Source organism: Sapajus apella, unplaced genomic scaffold (assembly GCF_009761245.1).
Source record: "Sapajus apella isolate SASKATOON/1434 unplaced genomic scaffold, GSC_monkey_1.0 scaffold56, whole genome shotgun sequence".
Lineage (NCBI taxonomy): Eukaryota > Metazoa > Chordata > Mammalia > Primates > Cebidae > Sapajus > Sapajus apella.
The window spans coordinates 7,584,882-7,605,522 of NW_022436996.1; the positions used below are offsets into that span (position 1 = coordinate 7,584,882).

Consider the following 20,641-nt stretch of genomic DNA (forward strand, 5'->3'; position numbering starts at 1 on the left):
CAACCCTGCCCCACCCTGTTCGGGGCCCCTCCTCCCTGCTCCCTCAGGGACACCTGGCACAAAGCCCTTTACCCGTCTTGTCTTTCTCAATGACCACTAGGTCACAAGGGCAGAGGCCATGCCATGTGTGTAAATGGGCAGCACTTCCCAGCGGCTGCCCCAAAGAAGGTGCTCACTAAACACACATACAGGACAGAAGGAAGGCAGAGGAGTGCTCAGGGTGAGAGGAGGCCCTGCTTTTCCTTGGACGCCATTAGGCTGGGCATGGCGGCTCACACCTGTAATCCCAGCACTCTGAGTGGCTGAGATGAGAGGATTCCTTGAATTTGAGATCAGCCTGGGCAACATAGCAAGACCTCGTCTCTGCAAAAAATTTAAAAACTAGCAGGGCGTGTGGCATGTGGTTGTAGTCCTAGCTACTCAGGAGGCTGAGGGGTGAAGACAGCTTGAGCCCAGGAGGTGCAGGCCGCAGTGAGCTGTGATCACACCGCTGCACTCCAGTCTAGACGACAGAGCAAGACCCTGTCTCAAAGGTTTCAGTGCAGTGGCTGTGCTATGTGTGGTGGCTTCTGAATGTCTCCCTTCTGTCCCACAGCCCGACCTCAGCCCCCACAGCTCAGTGTTGGGGCCACAGGCTTCCCACGGTATGACCCCCTGCACTGCATGCTGACACCACTTGTGGCTGCTGTCTGCCCAAGAAAGCTTCCAGTGGTTTGTATAGCCCCCACACTTCCCGTGGGGCTCCCAGAGCCGCCATAATTAGCCGCTCTGAACGATCACCTGGCTGGCTTCTAGGAGCAGCAGCTCGGCCCTTGCCTGCACCCACCATGGCATTTGTGATGAGCCTGCCACTGAGGCTCTGAGAGCCCCAAGGTTCCATTACGTCCCACCCTAGCTGGGGGTTGGTTGGCAGCAGGATCAGCCGGGTCCGGGAGATAAGGGAGACGAGCAGCAGCCGAGGCCACAGTGAATCCAGGCAGCCAGGAAGCTGATGCAAACAGATGCCGCTCGTTAAGTGTTGACCCTGTGCCAGGCGCTGTGCTGAATCCTGCACACGCTCAACCACATTTTCATCCTCACATCCACCGTGCATCTTTTTGACGATGGGAAATATGAGGCTCAGAGAGGTCAGGTAACATGATCAGGGTTATGGTCGCTCAGTGGCTGGGTGGGGTTTGAACCCAGAACCAATTGACTCAAGAGCTGTAGTTCTCAACCCTGTGGCAATTTCACTCTCCAGGAGCAAGGGTCAGTGTCCGGAGATATTTTGTTCGCCACACTGGGTAGAGGATAGAGGCTGGGGGTGCTCCTAACTTCACACAGTGCACAAGACAGCCCCCAAAATAAAGCATCAGCCAGCCGAGATGTCAGCGGTGCCAACTGGAGAATCCCTGTCCTAGAATCCAGGCTAAGGGCCATCACACCGTGGAGCCTGCAGAGGCCCCGCCCAGGGCAGTGGGTTCAGGCAGGGGTAGGGAGCATGCCAGCCTTAGTTACAAGGGTTTGCAGAGAGCAGGCCCCAACATCTGCTGCCTCCCCGTTGCCCGCCCCATGGTGAGTCTTCATGAGGCTTTTTGGTGCCACTGTAGCCATTTCGGCCCCAGAGTAAAGTCTGCTGACTTACCAGTGTGCCGTGTGGGGACGGAGAGATGCCGAGCTTACTGTGAAGTCCTTGGACAAGCCTCACAGGCCCCAGCTCGTCCTAATCCCACTTACTCTTGCCTGGTTCTCCAAGAAGTCAGTGGTCCGCTCGGCATAGACAGAGCCTGTTGCTGTTCTCATCGTTCTCCTACCCATCTTAAGGGCCAGATGGACCCTCCAAGTTCTCCAAACATAGCACCAAGTGGCACCAGGAAGGCAGGGCTAGGTGATATGGGGCTGTCCCAGGGGACTGCTTGGCTGTGTAGGGGCAACCATACATCCCCAAAGGATAGCTGACTGAGGGCCAGGGAGGGGTGGGGAGGCGTGTCACCATGGGATCCGAGCAGGTACTTTGCACAGGAGTTACGCTTGGTTGTGAGGACCGGAGAAGTCACAGGTACCAGGGGCTTATTCCAAGTTTAACTAGGATTCATTTTTCATTTTTTCTTGTTTTTGGCTAAAAAGTAATTTTTACACAGTAACAAAGGGAACCTTCTCAAATGCATTGAAATTGATTTCAGACACCTTGGTGGTAGCAAATGTTCTAGAATTTATTATATTCCCAATGTTTGGAACAATCAGCTTGAGGTTTTAAGGGGTGTGTTTAAAAGGATGATTAAGGGTGATTCAACTTAGCTCTACAGGCTTCCAGGGACCTTGATTTCCTTCTTTAAAAGGCAGGTGTCTGGGGAAGGTGGTGTGCGTGTGTTGGCAAGTCTGTCACTACCCCCAGCAGGCAAGCTTTAGCACTCGGACACTGGGGAGGCAGCTTGGGGTAAAGGAGAAAACCCAGGGACCTTGAGGGCCGGAAACCTGATTTACAATCCTAGCCCCACCCTGTGATAGCACAGTGACTTTTGGCAAGTCACACAACTTCTTAGAGCCTCATTTTCGTTGTCTTTAGAATGCGGACCCTGCCAGGAGCCTGATAAGGTTATCTGTTGGGATTAGACAGGTTACGTGTGTGGAAGTGCTTGGTCAATGGTAAAGTCCTATACAAAACTAAGCTGATGTAATTAATCCTATGATAACAAGTCTTGGCCAGGCATGGTGGCTCACGCCTGTAATCCCAGCACTTTAGGAGCCCAAGGTGGGCGGATCACCTGAGGTCAAGAGTTCCAGACCGGCCTGGCCAACATGGTGAAACGCTGTCTCTACTAAAAATACAAAAATTAGCTTGTCATGGTGGCACATGCCTGTAGTCCCAGCTGCTCAGAAGGCTGAGGCAGGAGAATCGCTTGAACCGAGGAGGCAGAGGTTGCAGTGAACTGAGATTGTGCCATTGCACTCCAGCCTGGGTGACAAGAGCGAAACTCCATCTCAAAAAACAAACAACAACAACAACAAAAACAAGTCTCAGGTTGTAACCTCAGCTGGCATTTGGAAATCCATGCTGAATATCCTGAGTGGGTTTGGAGTGGGCTGTCTTCACCTCCACCCATCACATGTTGGAGGCTCTGCCATGTGCCAGATACTTGGGATTTAGCAGCGAAGAAAACAGATTAAAAGCCCTGCATCCTTTAGAAACACACACATACACACACACACACACACACACACACACACACACACGCACAGTGCCCCTGCCTTTTTGGAGCTTACATTATTATTATTATTATTTTTTAGACAGAGTCTCACTCTGTCACCCAGGCTAGAGTGCAGTGGCACGATCTCGGCTAACTGTAAGCTCTGCCTCCCAGGCTCAAGCAATTCTCCTGCCTCAGCCTCCCAAGTAGGTGGGACTACAGGTGCCCGCCACCATGCCCAGCTAATTTTTGTATTTTTAGTAGAGACAGAGTTTTGCCATGTTGGCCAGGTGCTCTCAAACTACTGACCTCAAGTGATCCACCTGCCTCAGCCTCCCAAAGTGCTGGGATTACAGGTGTGAGCCACCGGGCCCCAAGCTGACTCCCTGTTGAGAACAGACTATCAGGGCAAGGCTGGAATCAAGCTACCCAGTAGTTGTGATTTGGAGCTCGGGCAGCATCCAGGGAGAGGTGAGAAGCGTTGGGCTGCTGAGTCCATAGCCAACAGATGTGCCTTCAGAGTGGATGTGGGGTGTGAGGGAAAGGAAGGCATCTGGGGTGTTCCAGGATATGGGCGTGGGCAGCTGGAAGGAGTGAGAAGACTGTGGGTGGGAGATGGGGTTTGAGGCAGAAGAGCAGGAACTTATTCTGGACAGAGCATGTTTGAGCTGTCCACTGAAGACCCAGGTGGAAATGCCGACCAGGTGATTGGATAGATGTGTCAAAGGACTGGGAGAGAGGATGGAGCTGGAGGAAACTGGGCGCTGCCAACACACAGGCGGTGCTGAATGTGATGGGCTGCACAGGGGACGAGGTTTCCCAGAAAGTGAGCGGGGAGAGGTGCGGAGGACTCAGGCCTGAGTCCTGGCGCTCCTGCATGGAGAGGGGAGGAGAAGAGCTGGATGGTCCTAGGGGACTGGGGAAGAGCCGCCTGGGAGGCAGGAGGTCAGCCAAGAGAGGGACGTGTCCTCCCTCCACAGGAGGAAGTGTTGGAAAAGGACAGAGTGTGTGGACTGCTACAGTTGGTTAAGACCCGACGGTGGCAGGCTGCACAGGGTGGCTCATGCCTGTAATCCCAGCACTTTGGGGGACCGAGGCGGGTGGATCATAAGTTCAGGAGTTCGAGACCAGCCTGGCCAACATGGTGAAACCCTGTCTCTACTAAAAATATACAAATTAGCTGAGTGTGGTGGCAGGCCCCTGTAGTCCCAGCTACTCAGGAGGCTGAGGCAAGGAGAATTGCTTGAACCCAGGAGGCGGAGGTTACAGTGAGCTGAGATCATACCACTGCACTCCAGACTGAATGACAGAGCAAGACTCTGCCTTAAAAAAAAAAAAAAAAAAAGAGAGAGAGAGAGAGAGAACTGACTGCGGCTTTCACCAGTGTGGAGGCTACCGGTGGCCCGGCAGGAGCATTTCAGTGGAGCAGCGGGAGCTGTATCCAGCACGGTTGGGATTCAGGGAGAACCGAAGAATGCAAATGAGACAAGTCTTTTGAGAAGTTTTGTCGCTACTGGGCAGCAGCCTGTAGGATAAGTAAGGTTGAGAGAGCTTGTTTCAGGAGGCTGGGTGCAGGAGCTCACGCCTGCAATGCCAGCACTTTGGGAGGCTGAGGCGGGAGGATCACTTGAGCCCAGGAGTTTGAGACCAGCCCGGGCAACATAGTGAGACCTCGCCTCTATTTTTAAAAACATAATACAAAATGAAAGAAGAGTGCTTGTTTTCAGTGGGAACCTAACAGCACTTGTGCACGCCGCTGGGGGAAGTCCAGGGGAGAGGGGAATGCTGATGAAACGACAGTGTGGGAGAGAATTGCTGGAGCGGGGCCCTTGTTGTGGAGAAGGGACGGAGCTGGCACACGGAGGCTGTAGTCAGGAACACAGACAGCTCATCGGGATGAACGGGATCAGCTGCTGGCAGGTGGAGGGTATGGTGGGAGGCTCTGGAAGTTCTTCAGAAGCTTCTCTTTTCTCAGTGAAGGGGGAAAACAGGGGCATGAGCTGGGAGTGAAGAGGGTGGAGGAGAGGTTGGAGGTCAGAGGAGGTAGAAGATGCGAAAAACTCCTGTTGGGGTGTGGGAGTGGGCAGGGATGCGCCTGGCAGTGTGAGGCCAGCCAAGCTCATGCCAAATCCACAATGAGACGGGGGGGCGGGGGTGAAGGCGGCTGTGTGTCTTTCTCTGGCCACATTCAGGTGCACAGTTTCAGGGGAAGTGTTGGTGAAGCTAGATTTACCTCTTAAGAGAGTCAAGAGTATATGCAGGGGTTGGGCACGGTGGCTCACGCCTGTAATCCCAGCACTTCGAGGCCAAGGTGGGTGGATTACTTGAAGTCAGAAGTTCGAGACCAGCCTGGCCAACATGGTGAAACCCCGTCTCTACTAAAAATACAAAAAGTAGCTGGCCATGGTGGTGTGCGCCTGTGGCTCCAGCTATTCAGGAGGCTGAGGCACAAGAATCGCTTGAACCCAGGAGGCAGAGGTTGCAGTGAGCTGAAGTCGCACTGCCTGGGCGACAGAGCTAGATTCTGTTTTTGGGAAAGGAAAAAAAAAAGGCCAGGCGCAGTGGCTCATGCCTGTTATTCTAACACTTTGGGAGGCCGAGGTGGGTGGATTGCCTGAGGTCAGGAGTTCGAGACCAGCCTGAGCAACACAGTGAAAACCCATCTCTACCAAAATACAAAAAATTAGCTGGGCATGGTGGTGAGCACCTGTAGTCCCAGCTACTTGGGAGTTTGAGGCAGGAAAATTGCTTGAACCTGGGAGGCAGAAGTTGCAGTGAGCTGAGATCACGCCACTGCACTCCAGCCTGGGTGACAAAGCGCTCTGTCTCAAAATAAAAAGTACATGCAAGGGAGGTTAAGATGGTCAATGTGTGTTATGTGTCACATCAAAAGAGCCAGGAGATTCAATGTGTAAGAGCAAGGGGTGGCTGTGGGGAGGGGTGCAGAGTGGTGAAATGAAGCAGAGGTTCCAGAGGAGCCACAGGATTTGGAGGTCAGGGAGCTGGACAGGGTGAGCTGGAAAGAGGAAAGAGGAGATGGTGGTCAGAGAGTGGGGTGCATGGGACTGAAAGTGTGGGGCTGTGGTTGCTGCAGTTATCTAAGAGGTGACCTTGGGAGTGCATGGCTGAGGGAGGGGAGAGGATCGCTGGAAGCGGAGCTGCCAAAGAACGGAGAGGCCAGAGGTGTTCGGAAGGGCATGCAGCAGGCTGGACTGGAGTGGCGCTCCAGAGAGTGACATGAGCCAGGAGCCAGAATCCACAGGAGTGAAGGCTCCCTGGATGGGGGTAAGATGCAGAGCCAGGGGTCTGGAAACAGCAGTGAGGGGTAACGGGGGGCCATACCCACCCTGAGGCCAGTGGTGGAGCCACTGCTGGAAGGGAGCCCGGCTTCTGCTTCTGGAAGGCAAAGAGGATGCTTTCAGAAGCAGTGGAGCATGTTGGAAATGTTCCTTAGGACAGACCACACGGCTGTACAGGAGGCTGAGGCACAAGAATCACTTGAACCTAGGAGGCAGAGGTTGCAGTGAGCTGAAATCGCACTGCCTAGGCGACAGAGCTAGACTTTATTTATTTTTTTTTTTTGCGGGGGGTTGTGGGGGGGAAGGCCAGGCGCAGTGGTTCATACCTGTAATCCTAACACTTTGGGAGGCCAAGGTGGGCAGATTGCCTGAGGTCAGGAGTTCGAGACCAGCCTGAGCAACACGGTGAAACCCCGTCTCTACTAAAATACAAAAAAAAATTGGCTGGGCATGGTGGTGGGCACCTGTAGTCCCATTCCCTACAGCAAATGTTCCTTAGGACAGACCACACAGTAGGAGGGTGTCAGGGGTTGGGGAGAAATGGCAACAGCAGAGGGGTCTAGGGCCTTACAGGGCTCAAAGCACAGGAGGTGAGGGGGTCTAGGGCTTTCTTTGGTAACTGATGCAGTCAGAGATAAAGGCAGCATAAGATTAAACCTGGTGCCCTCAACGCTGATGGCAGGTCAAGGGCTCCCCTGGCCCTGTGGGTGCAGAGTGGAAGGTACAGTGTCAGACTTGCAAGGACAGCCAGGTGGCGAATCCACACAGCACTTCCATGGGGGTTTTATTTACACATCCCACTGCCCACTACCATTTGATTTAACTTTCTCAAAAATGTGTTTAAGGAAATGCAGTTTCCCTAAACTTTTTCTCACTATTCAGTTATCTTCACTCTGGTGACACCCAGACCTCAGAATGCAGTGGTTGGCAGGGATTCCTCAGCATCTGGTCAGAGCAGTAGCTGAGGTGGGTTCCTGCCTCCTGAGTCCTCAGAAGCTCCCTGAGGTGAGGGGCAGGATGCTGGGCCACCAGAATTGTCCTGATACTGTCAAGGACAGCTGTTGCCTGCAAAAGACAGAGAGAATTGGAGGTTCTGGAATGGGGCTCCCCTCACTAAGAAAGAAGAGGGTTGGGGCCTGGGGAACACAGGGCACATGTGGGGACAGCTAGCAGGGTGGCCAAAAGCCTCCCAACACCAGGCAGGGTGGGAAAGGTGGGACCCTGGCCTAAAGCCCCAGTGAAGCTGGCAGCACTCCATGCCTTGCCAGCATTTCCAGAGGTGGAGGTTGGAGGGGAGGCAGCAGCACCCTCATGTCACAGATATAGACAGAGCTCCAGGGAGGAAGCGGCATTCCCAGGGCCACACAGCCTGACATGAGCAGACCCCAAGTCCACCAGAAGCCACAAGGCTGCCCCCCAGATCTGCCAGGGAGCAAGGCACCCAACATCTGGATACAGCCAGCATCTGTAGAGAGATGGGGAGGTGGGTAGGATGTCTGGGTACACTGGGTGACTCCCCTGGCTCCTCAGGCATTTGGGACATGGCAGGGGCAGGGCAGGACTGGGGCTTTCACAGGATCAGGGGATATTGTAAGGAGGGGTGGGCTTCCCAGCCCTGGCTGCCTATTGACCAAAAGGCTGGTGGAGCCAGAGATGGCTCCCACGCACCTGAGAGGAGGAGAGGGAAAGACTAGCTACTATTTGGAGTCTCAACCACCCTGAGTCCTGAGGCCATGTGTCCCCCTTGTGTTTGCCCTGCGTTTCAGCCACATCTAAGCTGCTGAACCTGGACAGATGTGCCAGGTGTTGATCCAGAGGGAGAGGAGAGGAGAATAAGGATGTCTCTGGGTGACCCCGCCCTCCAGGGGCCATACAGCCAGCAAGTGAGGGACTGCCCAATTCAGGGTCCCTGGATGTGGCCCTGTTGCCCGCCAGGCAGAGCCACTCCCTGAAAGGTGGGGGAGAGGTTATAGCAGCCCCAGCATCCCACGTAAACACCGCCTCACAGCTCATCGCTGTCCTTGCGGAAATGGGGACCAGGCCTGTGTGGTGCGTTTTTATGAGTCACCTGCTGCAAGTGACCACTTCGTTAATGGTCTCCATGGGGGGGATAAGAAAAATCCTGCTGTGAATCCAAAATGTGCCTTCCCTGTGGGCCAGTGGGATGCTCCGGACTCCAGCGGCCCGACTTTCCTCCTGCCACCAGCGGTTCATTGTGTTGTGTGTGGTGGGAGGGGTGTCAAGGAGCATCCCGTTAGACTGAGAATCCCAGGCAGGCAAAGAGAGGAAGGAGGCCTCATTTATTCCACTAACCTTCACATGCACCTGCCCACCGCACAGGACCGTGGGGACCCCAAGGTAAGGCCTCTCCCTGCTGGCTGCGTGTTAAAGGCATAGGGCTGAGGGCTCAGCAGGTGTGCATTACAGGGGGCAGAGCTGCCCAGAGAGAGCTACTCTGAGCAAAGGACAGAGGGAGCAAGTGGGAGGGCCGAGTCCCTGAGAACCCCATAGAGGAGGGGGTGCTGAGCTGGACCAGGCCTCACTCCTGGTGAGCAGTCCCCGCTCACTGGGTGCGAGGCTGCTCTCTGCTCCCTCCCTCTGTTCCCCTCCTTCTTCCCAGTCTGCCTTGGTTCCTGCCTCTGTCTTAAGAAATCCTTGGATTTCAGAGCTGGAAGGGCCCTAGGAATGCTCTGACTGAAGCCTCTCCTTTCACTCCTGAGGGACTGGGAGGGACTGGGAGGTACAGCGACTTGCCCAAGGTCACACCACTATTTCGGTGTCCTACTTTTTCTTTGTTTTTTTTTTTTGCTTCTTTCCATTGCATTTGTTTCTTTCATGTATGTTTGCAAAGGGACATGGAAAAAGTCACACAGACAGTCCCCCTGATAGCAGCAGAGGGTACAGGGGGGCACAGAAGCATCCCAACACAAAGAGGGAGGCATATAGCTGCTCTGGCCTGGGAGCAGTGTGGGGGCAGCCAGAAGGAGGAGGAGGAAGGTGCCTGTTGCCCCTGGCCTGGCCTTCCCAGCTCCCCTCTGCTGACCCTCACCACAGGCGGGGGTTGAGGTAAGGACCCCTCTCCTCCTGTCACTGGGACTGGGCCTGAGTTCCCCGGGGGCTGGGGCTTAGCCCTGGCTGGTGGCAGGTAGGCTGGATGGTGGAAAGTGGGGGCCTTGTTTAGGGATGGCCAGAACACAGAAACCAGGCTTTGTGGTCCTCAGCACCAAGTGGTCTCTCTCTCTCTCCTCTTGCGTTCTCTCTCTCTCTCTCTCTCTCTCTCTCACACACACACACACACACACACACACACACTCACACAGGCCGCCCCAATCAGTGAGGGTGAGCGCATTCCCCTAAGGAAAGCTTTATTACCGGGGTGTAGGAAAAAGGGGACAGAGGAAAGAGCTCGCTCCCAAGCAATCCGTTCTCCCTCCAGTCTCGCTTCCTTTGTTCCTCCCTTCCCTTCCTCCCTCTCCCCTCGTCAGCTTCCCTTCTCTCCCTCCAGCCCCTTCTTCCCAGTTCCCCGCTCTTCTGCGCCTCCTGCTCCTCCTGCCGCGCCCCCCGAGCGGGTCCGGGTGGTGGGACCTTCGCCGAGGGCCGGCGGGCGGGACTGCGGCTGGGGCCCGGCCTCGGTGGCCATCTTCCCGCAGGGAAGGAGTTAAGTCTCTTCCCCGCATCCCTCCTCCCTCCGCCGCCTCCCCGGCCGCCGTGGAGTCCTGCAGCTGGGCCCCGGGCTGACCTTCACCAGGAGGGAGGCCGCGGCGCGCATGCCCAGGCCGGGGACCGGCGCGGGCGGAGGGAGGGGCGGCGCGGGCCGGGCCCGGCGGGGCCCCCCAGCGCCCGGGCCACCGCCCGCTCGCTCGGGCGCAGTGGGGGCGAGGCGGCCGAGCCCGTCCCGCAGGCCGCGGCGCATCTCTCCCTGCGCGGGGAGCGGCGCTTTGCCATTTGGTGCTGGTGGTGCTTCAGCGAGGGAAGGAGCGATGGGGGGACGGCAGGGGGGACTCCGGCTCCGGGCGCCGGGCGGCAGTCCTCGCCCCCGACAGGCGCACGGCCTGCCCCAAGCGCGACGGGCGCCCTATTGCGCCGGGAGGAATCCGGGCTCTTCACCGGCCTCCATCCCACTCGCTGGAGCCTTAGGCGGCGTGGCACCACCGAGTGCTCTTCCTGGGCTGAGCCACTGGGGATCCTGGCCATTGTGAGGAGGGAGCCCTGGCCCGGGCCCCCACACTGGCGCCGCCCCTGCTTTCTGGTCTGGACGCTCCTCACGTCGTCCACCTAAAAGCAGTATGCAAATGTGTCTGGGCCTGCCTTGAGAATGGGGCCCACCGCGGGATGTGGAGGTGCTCCAGGTGTGCCTGTATGTGCAGAGCCATGTGGCTTCCTCGACCTTCCGGCAGTCGCATTGGTGTGTGTGCCTGGTGTGTGTGTGTTGGGAGGGTATGTGTGCCAGGTGTATCTATTGTCTTTGCACACTTAGGGATGCCTTCCAGAGGAGTGGCTCAGGAGGGGACTTATGTATGGACTTGGGTGAAGCTCACCAGCTCCTCCATATGGGCCTCGCCATAGCCCCCGGTATGACCACCTCCTGCAACCTCCTCCACCAAGACCAAGTCCTGCATCTCCCAGCCCCTCCCTCAAACTTCCCAGCGGCCCAGGCTGGAGTGCCCAGCATCTCCTCTGCTGTCTTCTTTTCCCAAAAGCTCTCTCCAACAGTTGAGAGCACTGAGCTTTAACAAAGCCTAGTGGTGTCTACCTCCAGCCCCCAGAACCTCCAAGGCCTGTGGTTTCCCACGACCTTTCTAGAAGCACCCGCGGTGGGTGGGGGTGCCCGTGGTAACTCACTCCTTCAGGTAAATGGCAGAGTACCAGCTCCATCCATTGGCTCATTGAGCTTTGCAAGCATGGGGTATCTGGGGTATTGTTGAGTTCCTGTGCCCAGACATGGAGGAAGAGTGAGAGTCGAAGATCAGTTCCTGACCTTATAGGGGCCTTAGCCTCTTTGGGAAACCAAAGCTAATGCCCACAAAATACAGTGCACATCAGGCCAGTCCAATGCCAATTCATGGTGCTGGGTAGATGGCAATGGGCATTTGGAGAAGAGAAAAACCCATGCATACAAGTAGGACCAGGGAAGGCTTCCTGGAGGAATTGGGGCATGAGTTGAGCTTTAAAGGATAGGTGTGATTTGGACAGGTAGAGGGCATTCCAGATAAAAGAATCCAGGGGCAGGGGCTAAGAAATTGGAGTGAGCGGGAATTTTGGAGGTTAGCAGGCAGACTGGGCAAATCACCTCCCCAGGTTCCCAGCAGCCACTTGCATGACCTGTGGCAGACAGAGGCAGCCCACCCACCCATCCCCACCCCGTCAGGCCCAGGCTCTGTGTGTGTGTATGTGTGCTTGGTCTAGGCTAAAGCTCTGGGAGAGGTTTGGTAGCAAGGGGATCTCTAGGTCCCCTTTTAAGCCGGGGTGGTGGAGGGGCATCCTGGACCAGATGCCCTCTCTGGCATTTCAGATTGACGGTGGGCACCTACATGAACAGTGACAGCTAAGAGCACCACCAGGACCGGCAGAAATCAGGCTACGGGCAGAAAAAAAACCCTGGGCAAAGGCATTCTGAAGGATTTAGGGTCAGGACTCGTCAGTCTTCGGGGCCCAACTTCAAATAAGTGTTTCACCAAACTCCCCTAGGCACTAGGCATGGCCCTGCCCTCTCCTGGATTCTCGCAGTGAGGCCCCAGCAGGCGCACAAACTTGACCCACGGCTCCTTGTCCCAAAGCCCACAAGCTCCTCCCCCAGAAGGAGGAAAGAGGGGCGTGGCCTTTGGGGGACTGGGGAGGGCCAGGGCTCCCAGCCTGAGGATGTCAGGATTTGCCCCTCCTCCTTCTGGTCCCTCCTCCACTCCAGGGACTGCCAGCTCCTTCCACTTCTGTGCCTCCCTCGCCATCCCACCCCACACCCCAGACTCAAGACTTCTTTCTCTGGGGTATTGAGGCTGGCCCACCATACCCAGCCCAGCTGCCCCAACTCCTCTGGGTCCACCCCCAGCCCAAGGAAACCAAGCCGGGCTTGCCTCGTTCCCTCCACGCACCCACCCCAGCACCCCCTGGCGCCGCGCCATTCCCCACATTCGTTCTCTTCCTGTTCTCATGAGCACAATCCCTGTCCTTCTTTCCGAAATACTTCCCCTGTTGCCCTCACTTTCTCACAGAGCGACAAACAAAGACTCACATACCCAGAAATAGCCTCGCACAGAGCTGAAAGGCACAGGCCACGTCCTGCCACACACGCAGGCGCGCGCGCACGGAGGCTGTCGTGGAGGGAGGCACACAGACAGGGCGTCTGTCTGCACGCACAGAGCAGCCACGCCACAAAAGGGCGCGGACACACACGGCGTGCCAGACAAGGGCACACACAGCGGTGGACGCAGGGCCACGCCGCCGCCCGGGCACACCCACCGCCGCCGGCCCAGGGCAGGCGCGAGGCCTCGCGGCCGGGCTCCCCGGCTCCTGCTAGCCCATGTTTCCCGGCCCGGCCTGCCAGGTCTCTGGGGAAAGGGCCTCAGAAATGCAGCAGGAGCCGCTGGGGGGAAAGTTGGAACTGACTGTTCCCTGCCTGGCGCGGCCGGCGAATTCCCTGACGGAGAAACTATTTGTGGCGAGAGCCGGTGGCCGGCGACCCCCCGCCGCCTCCCCTGGCGTCCCCTCCCCGCGCCGCCTCCCGCGGCCCTCGGCGGCCTCGGGCTGCAGCGCCGCTGCCCAGCGCCCGCGGCCGGGCTGGTCGGCGCGCCTCGCCGCTTATCTGCGCTGTTTGGACAGCGGGCTTGGAAAGGCAGGCGGCCCCGTCCCCGCCGAGTCAACAGGCAGACCCCGGGCCGCCGGACTATTTCTGGCTTATCAGTGCAGGAATGCGGCAGCCGCGGCGGCGGCGGCGGCGGCGGCGGGCGGGCGGCGGCGGCGTGGGCCGTGGGCCGTCAGGGCAGCCCTGAAGGGGCCCCCTCCCCACTCCGCTCGAGTAGAAGTGTGAGAGAGCCCAGCAGGACTCAGAGGGGAGAGTTGGAGGAAAAAAAAAGGCAGAAAAGGGAAAGAAAGAGGAAGAGAGAGAGAGAGTGAGAGGAGCCGCTGAGCCCACCCCGATGGCCGCGGACGAAGTTGCCGGAGGGGCGCGCAAAGCCACGAAAAGCAAACTTTTTGAGTTTCTGGTCCATGGGGTGGTGAGTGGGGGAAAGTTAGCGGGGGAGGGCGAGTGAGCTGGCTCGGGCTGAATGGAGGGCTGATCGGGAGGGGCCGGGAGGGCGCTCCGGCTCTCCCACCCCTCTAGCGGGGGGCGCCACGGCCCACGGCCCGGCCCCGGGACCGTGCCGGCGCCCTGGCACCTGAACACGTCGCCAGGCGGCCGGCTGGGTCTGGCGCGAGGCGGGGAAGGGAGGCGTTTGCATGGCTCTTGTCAGGGGTGGGGGTGGGACTTGGGGACTCTACCCCCCAAGTGGGGGGTCCTCGATGTAGCGGACAGGTTGACTTCCGTTCTTTTCCTTGTGGGCCCAGGTGTTGTCCCTGCCCTCGGGGAGGGGGTGGGGGATGGGGACATGGCAGAGTCTGGGCTGGGCTGTCTCTTCATCCGTTGGGACAGTGTCACTGCTTGTGTCTCCAGAGCAAGGAGCAGGTGACCCTGGAGGCACTGTCGCGGGAAGCTCGCAGGCTGAGCCACCTCTGCATCCCAGCGGGAGGGCTCTGGAGCTTCTGCCTCGGGGTGGAGGAGAGGCCTGCTCTAGGGACTTACCCCAAGTTACGGGCTCTGAGGGTCCCCTTGGCGGACTCAACCACCAGAAGCTGATGTCCTAAACCCCTCGAAGGTGTGAAGGAAGGGCTGGAGTTGGGGACGTGAGGCGCAGAGATTGAAGGGATAGGGGAGTACTGTCCTGCCACAGGCAGGCTGCAAAGGCACGTGGGAGCCCAGGAGGCTGCAGCTGAGTCAGTAGGCCCGGCTGGGAGGGGTATGGAGGGGTGTGGAATGGGAGAGGCAGGGGCTGCGGCTCTTGGGATGGATGAGGGGGTGGAGGCCCTGTGTAGAGGAAGCAGTCGGGTTTACTATGGCCAAATTTGGCTGTGACCCCAAGGAAGGCACCTTCTCAGTAAGGCCAGACAGAGTCCCTAGGATTTTCGTGGGGGTGGAGCTGGTGGCTGGGACAGCTCTCGGGGGCTCTGGAAGCCTCCCTCTCAAGGCCTCTTCAGCAGATGAGCCAGTGTCCCTGGCCTTGATAACTAGGGAGAGCAGCTGACAGGAAGAGGGGGACTCCAGCCCCAGGGACCCCTGGGCGTAACTTCCCAAGGTGTCCATGTCAGTCAGCTGCATCACCAGTCCTAACCTGGCTGGTGGTGGGAGCCTCTTTAAAATGGCCCATCTAGTGGGGAGAGAGGCTGTACACGTGGACTTTTTTTTATCTGGTCAACTTAGAGCTTCAGTTCTTGGGTGGCTGTGAGCCCCAGTGCCCCACCTATGCTGGTGGCCAGGCCTGGGCTCCATTCTGGGCTGCTACCCTGAAGGCATGAGTGACAGGGTCAGGTGGGGTGAGGGAAGCAGACACAGGGACAGGCAGGTTTCACTGCAGGAGAGACAGGCAGAGACAGCTGCTGACGGAGGGTGGGAGGACATTAGGGCTAGACGCAGAGCCTGGAGGGCCAGGAGGGAGGTGGCAGTTGGAAGGGAAACAGCAAGCTGGGGGTGAAGTGGGTGGTGTGTCGGTGTTAACAGGCTCAGGGTCTGCATCCCCTGCTCCCTTATCTACTTCCTGTTCCCGTGGGCCCCGTCCCCATCCCACCCCACTCGTTCTGTTTCACAGCCCCCAAAACTCTCTCTGGCCCTCCCCATCTCCCTTCTGGAGTCTGGACAAGTGGGGTTTGGAACACTTCGCTGGATGCATTTGCATCTCATTTACACCCCATCTGACCACCCAGGGGTAGTGGCAAGGGAGGAGGAGCTGCCTCCTCTCAGTCTCCACAGCCCCCTCTGAACCCTGACTCCTGACCTGGCTGGGGTGGGGATTGGAAGAGGAGGAGAGGGCTGCTGACCTGGGCAGACAGGAAGGGAAACATGTGAATGGAAATGTCACTGCCCTGACCTACCCCAGGGCCCCTGGGCAGCCCACCTCTAACGCAGCTCCCGTCCTCCCAATCAGAATCCTGGCGGGGTCTGGGACACCCCAGCAGGCTGCCCTTGCCTGCCTCCAGCCCTCACCCTGGGAGTAAATTATGGGGGCAGCTTCATTAGCCAAGATCCTGGGTGTGGAGACTTGGAGCCAGCCGAGGAGAGTGGGGTTTGGGACCGAAGGGTCAAAAGCAGGGATACAGGGAGCAGAGTGGCTGAGATGAGTTGGTGAGTGCCAGGCAGAACCGCCCAAGAAGTGGAGCCTGAGGAGGAGGAGCAGGAGGAGGAGCAGAAGTTGGGGCAGGGAGCTGGGTCCCCGACCTCAACCAAGCCTGCAGAGAGCCAGGCCCTAGGTCCCCAGGGGATGGCCCTTCAGGGGCTGCCCGGGCCAGGATGAGCTGGGTGACCTTGGTGAGGTCGTTTTTCTCCTTGAGAGCCACAGTGGCCTCATCCGTCCAGTGGGGATGAATGGACCTGCTGAGACTGTCTTGCAGAGCAGCATGTGGATGTGAACATCTTTGAAAGGTTGAAAGACGCCATTCATATTCATTTTTGCGGTACCTTCCGCAGCCCCGAGGTTCGCAATGCCCTGTGCGCTGCCTGGCTTTGGTTAGCTTACTGCAGCCAGACGCCAAGCCCCTCCGCCAGAGCCGCGCGGATTCCGGCGCCCCTGCCCCTCCTACCCATCGCTCCCACCCATCGCTCAGCGCTCAGGGTCAGCAGCCGAGGGTCTTGGGGGGGAGGGGAGACGCCGGCTCACCGCGCCTGGAGCGGGGGCCCTGATCTGACCCGTGGGCGCCCGTTTCTGCTTCACCCCCGCCCCACCCCCAGCGCCCCGGGATGCCGTCTGGAGCGCGGATGCCCCACCAGGGGGCGCCCATGGGCCCCCCGGGCTCCCCGTACATGGGCAGCCCCGCCGTGCGACCCGGCCTGGCCCCCGCGGGCATGGAGCCCGCCCGCAAGCGAGCAGCGCCCCCGCCCGGGCAGAGCCAGGCACAGAGCCAGGGCCAGCCGGTGCCCACTGCCCCCGCGCGGAGCCGCAGGTGAGTGGGGGGCCCGGCGCGGAGGGGGCGTGCAGAGGCGGGCCCTCGGGACCCGCAGGGACCAGGTGGGCGAGTAGCGGGGATTGGAAGGGGCGAGGAAGAATGATTAGCAGTGAGCGAGGCTTCCCGGGTGGGATGCCCTCTGGGGAGGTGGGCTTAGGGGACACCGGCCTGATTCTTTTGTGTGCCCACAGTAGAGCCAGGCTGCGACCCTCGGCAGCTAGTACCGCTTCCCTGCACGCTCCCCTCACCCTTCTCCTTGTCACCTGCTCAGTCCCTCTCTCCACCCATCAGGTTCTGGGTGATGCTTCAGTCTTTGGGGTGGGGGCGGGGCTTCCAATGGGACTGAGGGCAGATCTATAAGACTGTGTTGCCCGAAGTGTGGTTCTCCGCTGAGCCTTCCTGCCAGCCCCCCTCGGGCTGTTTCACAGCCACTCCAGATTTTCTCAATGGGACTCTCTGGCCATGGGGGTGGAGCTTGGGGATTTGCCCGGTGGGTAGATGGTCTATGTCCAGTCCCGCTCTTAATTCTTAGGCACTCTGGACCAGGTCTACTCCCAAGTCACCAGGGCCAGCCCATTTCCTTGCTTTCCTCCAGCACGTGGTGACACCCTCAAAACCCCTGCTGGCTCCTGGCAACAGCAGTGCTCCTCTGGGTCTCAGTATTTAGACAAATACACATGCTTTTTTTGCACAACAGATGGATTTCCATAAAAGGTGTAATATCAATTTTATCTCATTATTAAGTATTTTTTACACATCAGGGAAAATTCACACTTATAGGAATCCCATGATGAATTATGTTGCAAAGCGCATCGTCATCTATACAGCAAATGGTAATTCCCTGATTTATCTTGTATAAATGGAGAGTTACACATAGATAATCTGTTTAAAACAAATCAGACCTTTAATGAAATCTGCTTGTTAGCCTTCGATTTCTGCATAGGGAGGGGGCAGTGGTTGAAAACACCACACGGGGGCAGTATGGAGCTATTCGCTAGGCTGCGTTTTCATCTCTTGACCCGCCAAGGTTTTTTGGGGGAGTCAGAAGCAACAGTGGGTCAGAAAGAGCCCACATCCAGCTGCTACTACTACAGGCCTAGTCCATTTGGCCCCAGCCTGAAGTCATACCCACACAGGAGAGCATCCATGCACTTCTGGGCCCCTATGGCTGCAGTGTGTCCCTCACCCCGTTGCCAGGTAGGCCCCAGACATGAGCACCCCTTGCCCTCATCGTACTGTCTTCCAAGCCCAGGGTGGCTGGCTGGGAGGCAAGTCCCACCAGCTTCACACCATCACCTCCTGCTCCATGGATAGGAAGGAGGTCATCTCTCTCCCCTCTGAGCTTAGACCCTTTTGGACAGGGCACCCCCTGCTTTGCAGAAAAGGTCCTGAGAGCCTGGCTTCCCTCTCCTTTGTCCTCCCTGATCCCCACATTTCCTCCAACACTTCTGCAGCTCCCATCTTTGGAAGCACCGCCCCCACCCGCCAGTCCCTCCTAAGTCTAAATTTTTCTGTCCCTAAGGATGTGGCAGGGTGGAAGGGGCTCCCAAGCCAGAGAATATCGGATGGGGCACCCCTAAGTCCTGGGAGAGGACAGAGCACCAGTTCCACACACAACCGTCATAGCCCTTGGGCGGGCAGACAAGCGGGCTGTGGGAACCCCAGCCAGGCAGGCAGAGATGTCGGGATAATTTAGCAGGTGGCCTCGTTACTCCCAGATCTGTCGCCATGGTAACCTGGTTTTTTCTTTAAAAAATGTACAGTGCCAAGAGGAGGAAGATGGCTGACAAAATCCTCCCTCAAAGGGTGAGTGCCTTTCACAGCAGCCCCCAGCCCACCCCCAACCCTTTGCTGTTCCGCCCTCCTCTCCCCCAACCCAAGTTGCCTCCCCTCCCCTCTCAGAAGCAGAGATTCAGCGTTACAGTCACTTTCACTTTTTGTTTAAAAAAACTCATTAATAAGTGAGGCTCCCCAGGCCAGAGAGAGGGAGTGGGGTGCAGGGAAGCAGCAGAGCCACTGGGGCCAGAACACAGGGCTGAGGGTCAGCGGATTGGACCCAAGTGGTACTAAGACCTAAAGGTGTAGGCCCAGGAGGGGACAAGGGCTAGGGGATCAGAGGCTGCCAGTCAGAATGAAGGTGATAGAAGGTGGCCAGAGATCCTGGGCATCCTAAAGGGATCCAGGTCCAGATGGGTGTGAGGACAGCACAATTGGGACAGGTGCAGGGACTGAATGAGGTGCCAGCAGAGAAGCAAACACCACTGTCCAACTGTCTCAGGGACTGAGCCCTTACTAGGCACTTTGCGGGGCCCAGGGGAAGCCCAGCAGGTGTATGACGTGGAAAATGACAAGATGAGGAGACTAAAGGCTAGTGCTTGCTGGGCTCCACAGTTACTACCTCCTTTCCTGATGATGAAATGCATAGCTCTTCCTAAAGGGAGAGGCAATTGTTTTCCCTACACAGTGACGGCCCTACTGCTAGATAATGGCATTCTGAGAAGCGAGGCCCTGTTCCCACTATGAAAGCTCCATGCCCAGAAGTAGGATGGCTCCCCTCCACATCTTTTGTACGCTAGGATCACACAACATGCATACATTCCATGGTACAACCCTGGACTTAAGCCTCTGACTGCTGCCCTGTTCTTCCTTCTCCAGATTCGGGAGCTGGTCCCTGAGTCCCAGGCTTACATGGACCTCTTAGCGTTTGAGAGGAAACTGGATCAAACCATCATGAGGAAGCGGGTGGACATCCAGGAGGCTCTGAAGAGGCCCATGAAGGTGCCTTAGTTTGGGGGTAGGAAGGGGACTTTGAGTCGTGTGCCCAGGATGGCGAAGCAAGGTGGTCGGGGTGGGAGCACACAGCATTCGCTTGGTTCTACACTCTATTTCTACAGCAAAAGCGGAAGCTGCGTCTTTATATCTCCAACACTTTTAACCCTGCGAAGCCGGATGCTGAGGATTCCGATGGCAGCATTGCCTCCTGGGAGTTGCGGGTAGAGGGGAAGCTCCTGGATGATGTACGTCCCGGCGCAGGTCTCTCCAGGTGTCCTAGGGTGGGCATGGGCTGCACTGAGAACAGAACTAGGTGTCTGCACTAAGGGCTAGAGAGTCAGCCTGGGCCAGATCAGGGCAGGCCTAGAGACATTCGGGGTGCAGAGGGTTTCGTCTAAGCCCACTGCCCTATTTGCTGCCAACTTGGCCTTCTTCTGTCCCCCAGTCCCTGTTCTGCACCCACAGTCCCTGTTTCTCTCCCACAGCCCAGCAAACAGAAGCGGAAGTTCTCTTCTTTCTTCAAGAGTTTGGTCATCGAGCTGGACAAAGATCTTTATGGCCCTGACAACCACCTCGTTGAGGTAAGACCAAGATCCCCTCTGCCCTTGAACTGCCACCCTCCCACAGGCCAGAATCCCTGAAGAACCAGCCCAGATTTGGGTCAGGGACCACCCTAGTGTCCTGGGCCCCACCACTCCAGACAGGCCTTTGGGTGACCCAGCTCTTCTCTCCTGGACAGTGGCATCGGACACCCACGACCCAGGAGACGGATGGCTTCCAGGTGAAACGGCCCGGGGACCTGAGTGTGCGCTGCACGCTGCTCCTCATGCTGGACTACCAGGTCTGCACCTGCCATGCTGCCCCGCACATGTCACTTGAGGCCCTCAGGGCAGGCCTAGATCCCAAAGTGGTCCATCTTGACAGACCTCCCTCCCTTCCCAGCCCTGTCTTTCCCTCAATCAACACATCCCCCTAGTCCTGAATGGCCTGGCCCTGGGCTCCTTCCATTCTCTCCCTTTGATCTAACTTCCACAGTCCCCTTTTCCCAGCCTCCCCAGTTCAAACTGGATCCCCGCCTAGCACGGCTGCTGGGATTGCACACACAGAGCCGCTCAGCCATCGTTCAGGCCCTGTGGCAGTATGTGAAGACCAACAGGCTGCAAGACTCCCATGATAAGGAATACATCAATGGGGACAAGTATTTCCAGCAGGTAA

General features: G+C 57.7%; 1 protein-coding gene across 3 annotated transcripts in view; it reads left to right on the forward strand.

Annotated features, from left to right (window-relative positions):
• Window positions 1-20,641, forward strand: part of SMARCD3 (SWI/SNF related, matrix associated, actin dependent regulator of chromatin, subfamily d, member 3) — a 38,089-nt gene that overhangs the window by 14,948 nt on the left and 2,500 nt on the right. Inside the window, exons 1-8 of one of the 3 annotated variants that reach the window (XM_032244984.1) lie at window positions 13,191-13,677; window positions 16,440-16,651; window positions 18,418-18,460; window positions 19,310-19,432; window positions 19,549-19,671; window positions 19,912-20,007; window positions 20,166-20,267; window positions 20,476-20,637. In XM_032244984.1, the coding sequence (XP_032100875.1) occupies window positions 13,600-13,677; window positions 16,440-16,651; window positions 18,418-18,460; window positions 19,310-19,432; window positions 19,549-19,671; window positions 19,912-20,007; window positions 20,166-20,267; window positions 20,476-20,637 (939 nt within the window). In that variant the 5' untranslated portion in view covers window positions 13,191-13,599. Of the gene's footprint in view, window positions 1-13,190; window positions 13,678-16,439; window positions 16,652-18,417; window positions 18,461-19,309; window positions 19,433-19,548; window positions 19,672-19,911; window positions 20,008-20,165; window positions 20,268-20,475; window positions 20,638-20,641 lie in introns of those variants that run through there. The other 2 variants (XM_032244985.1, XM_032244986.1) reach the window with 2 other exon arrangements.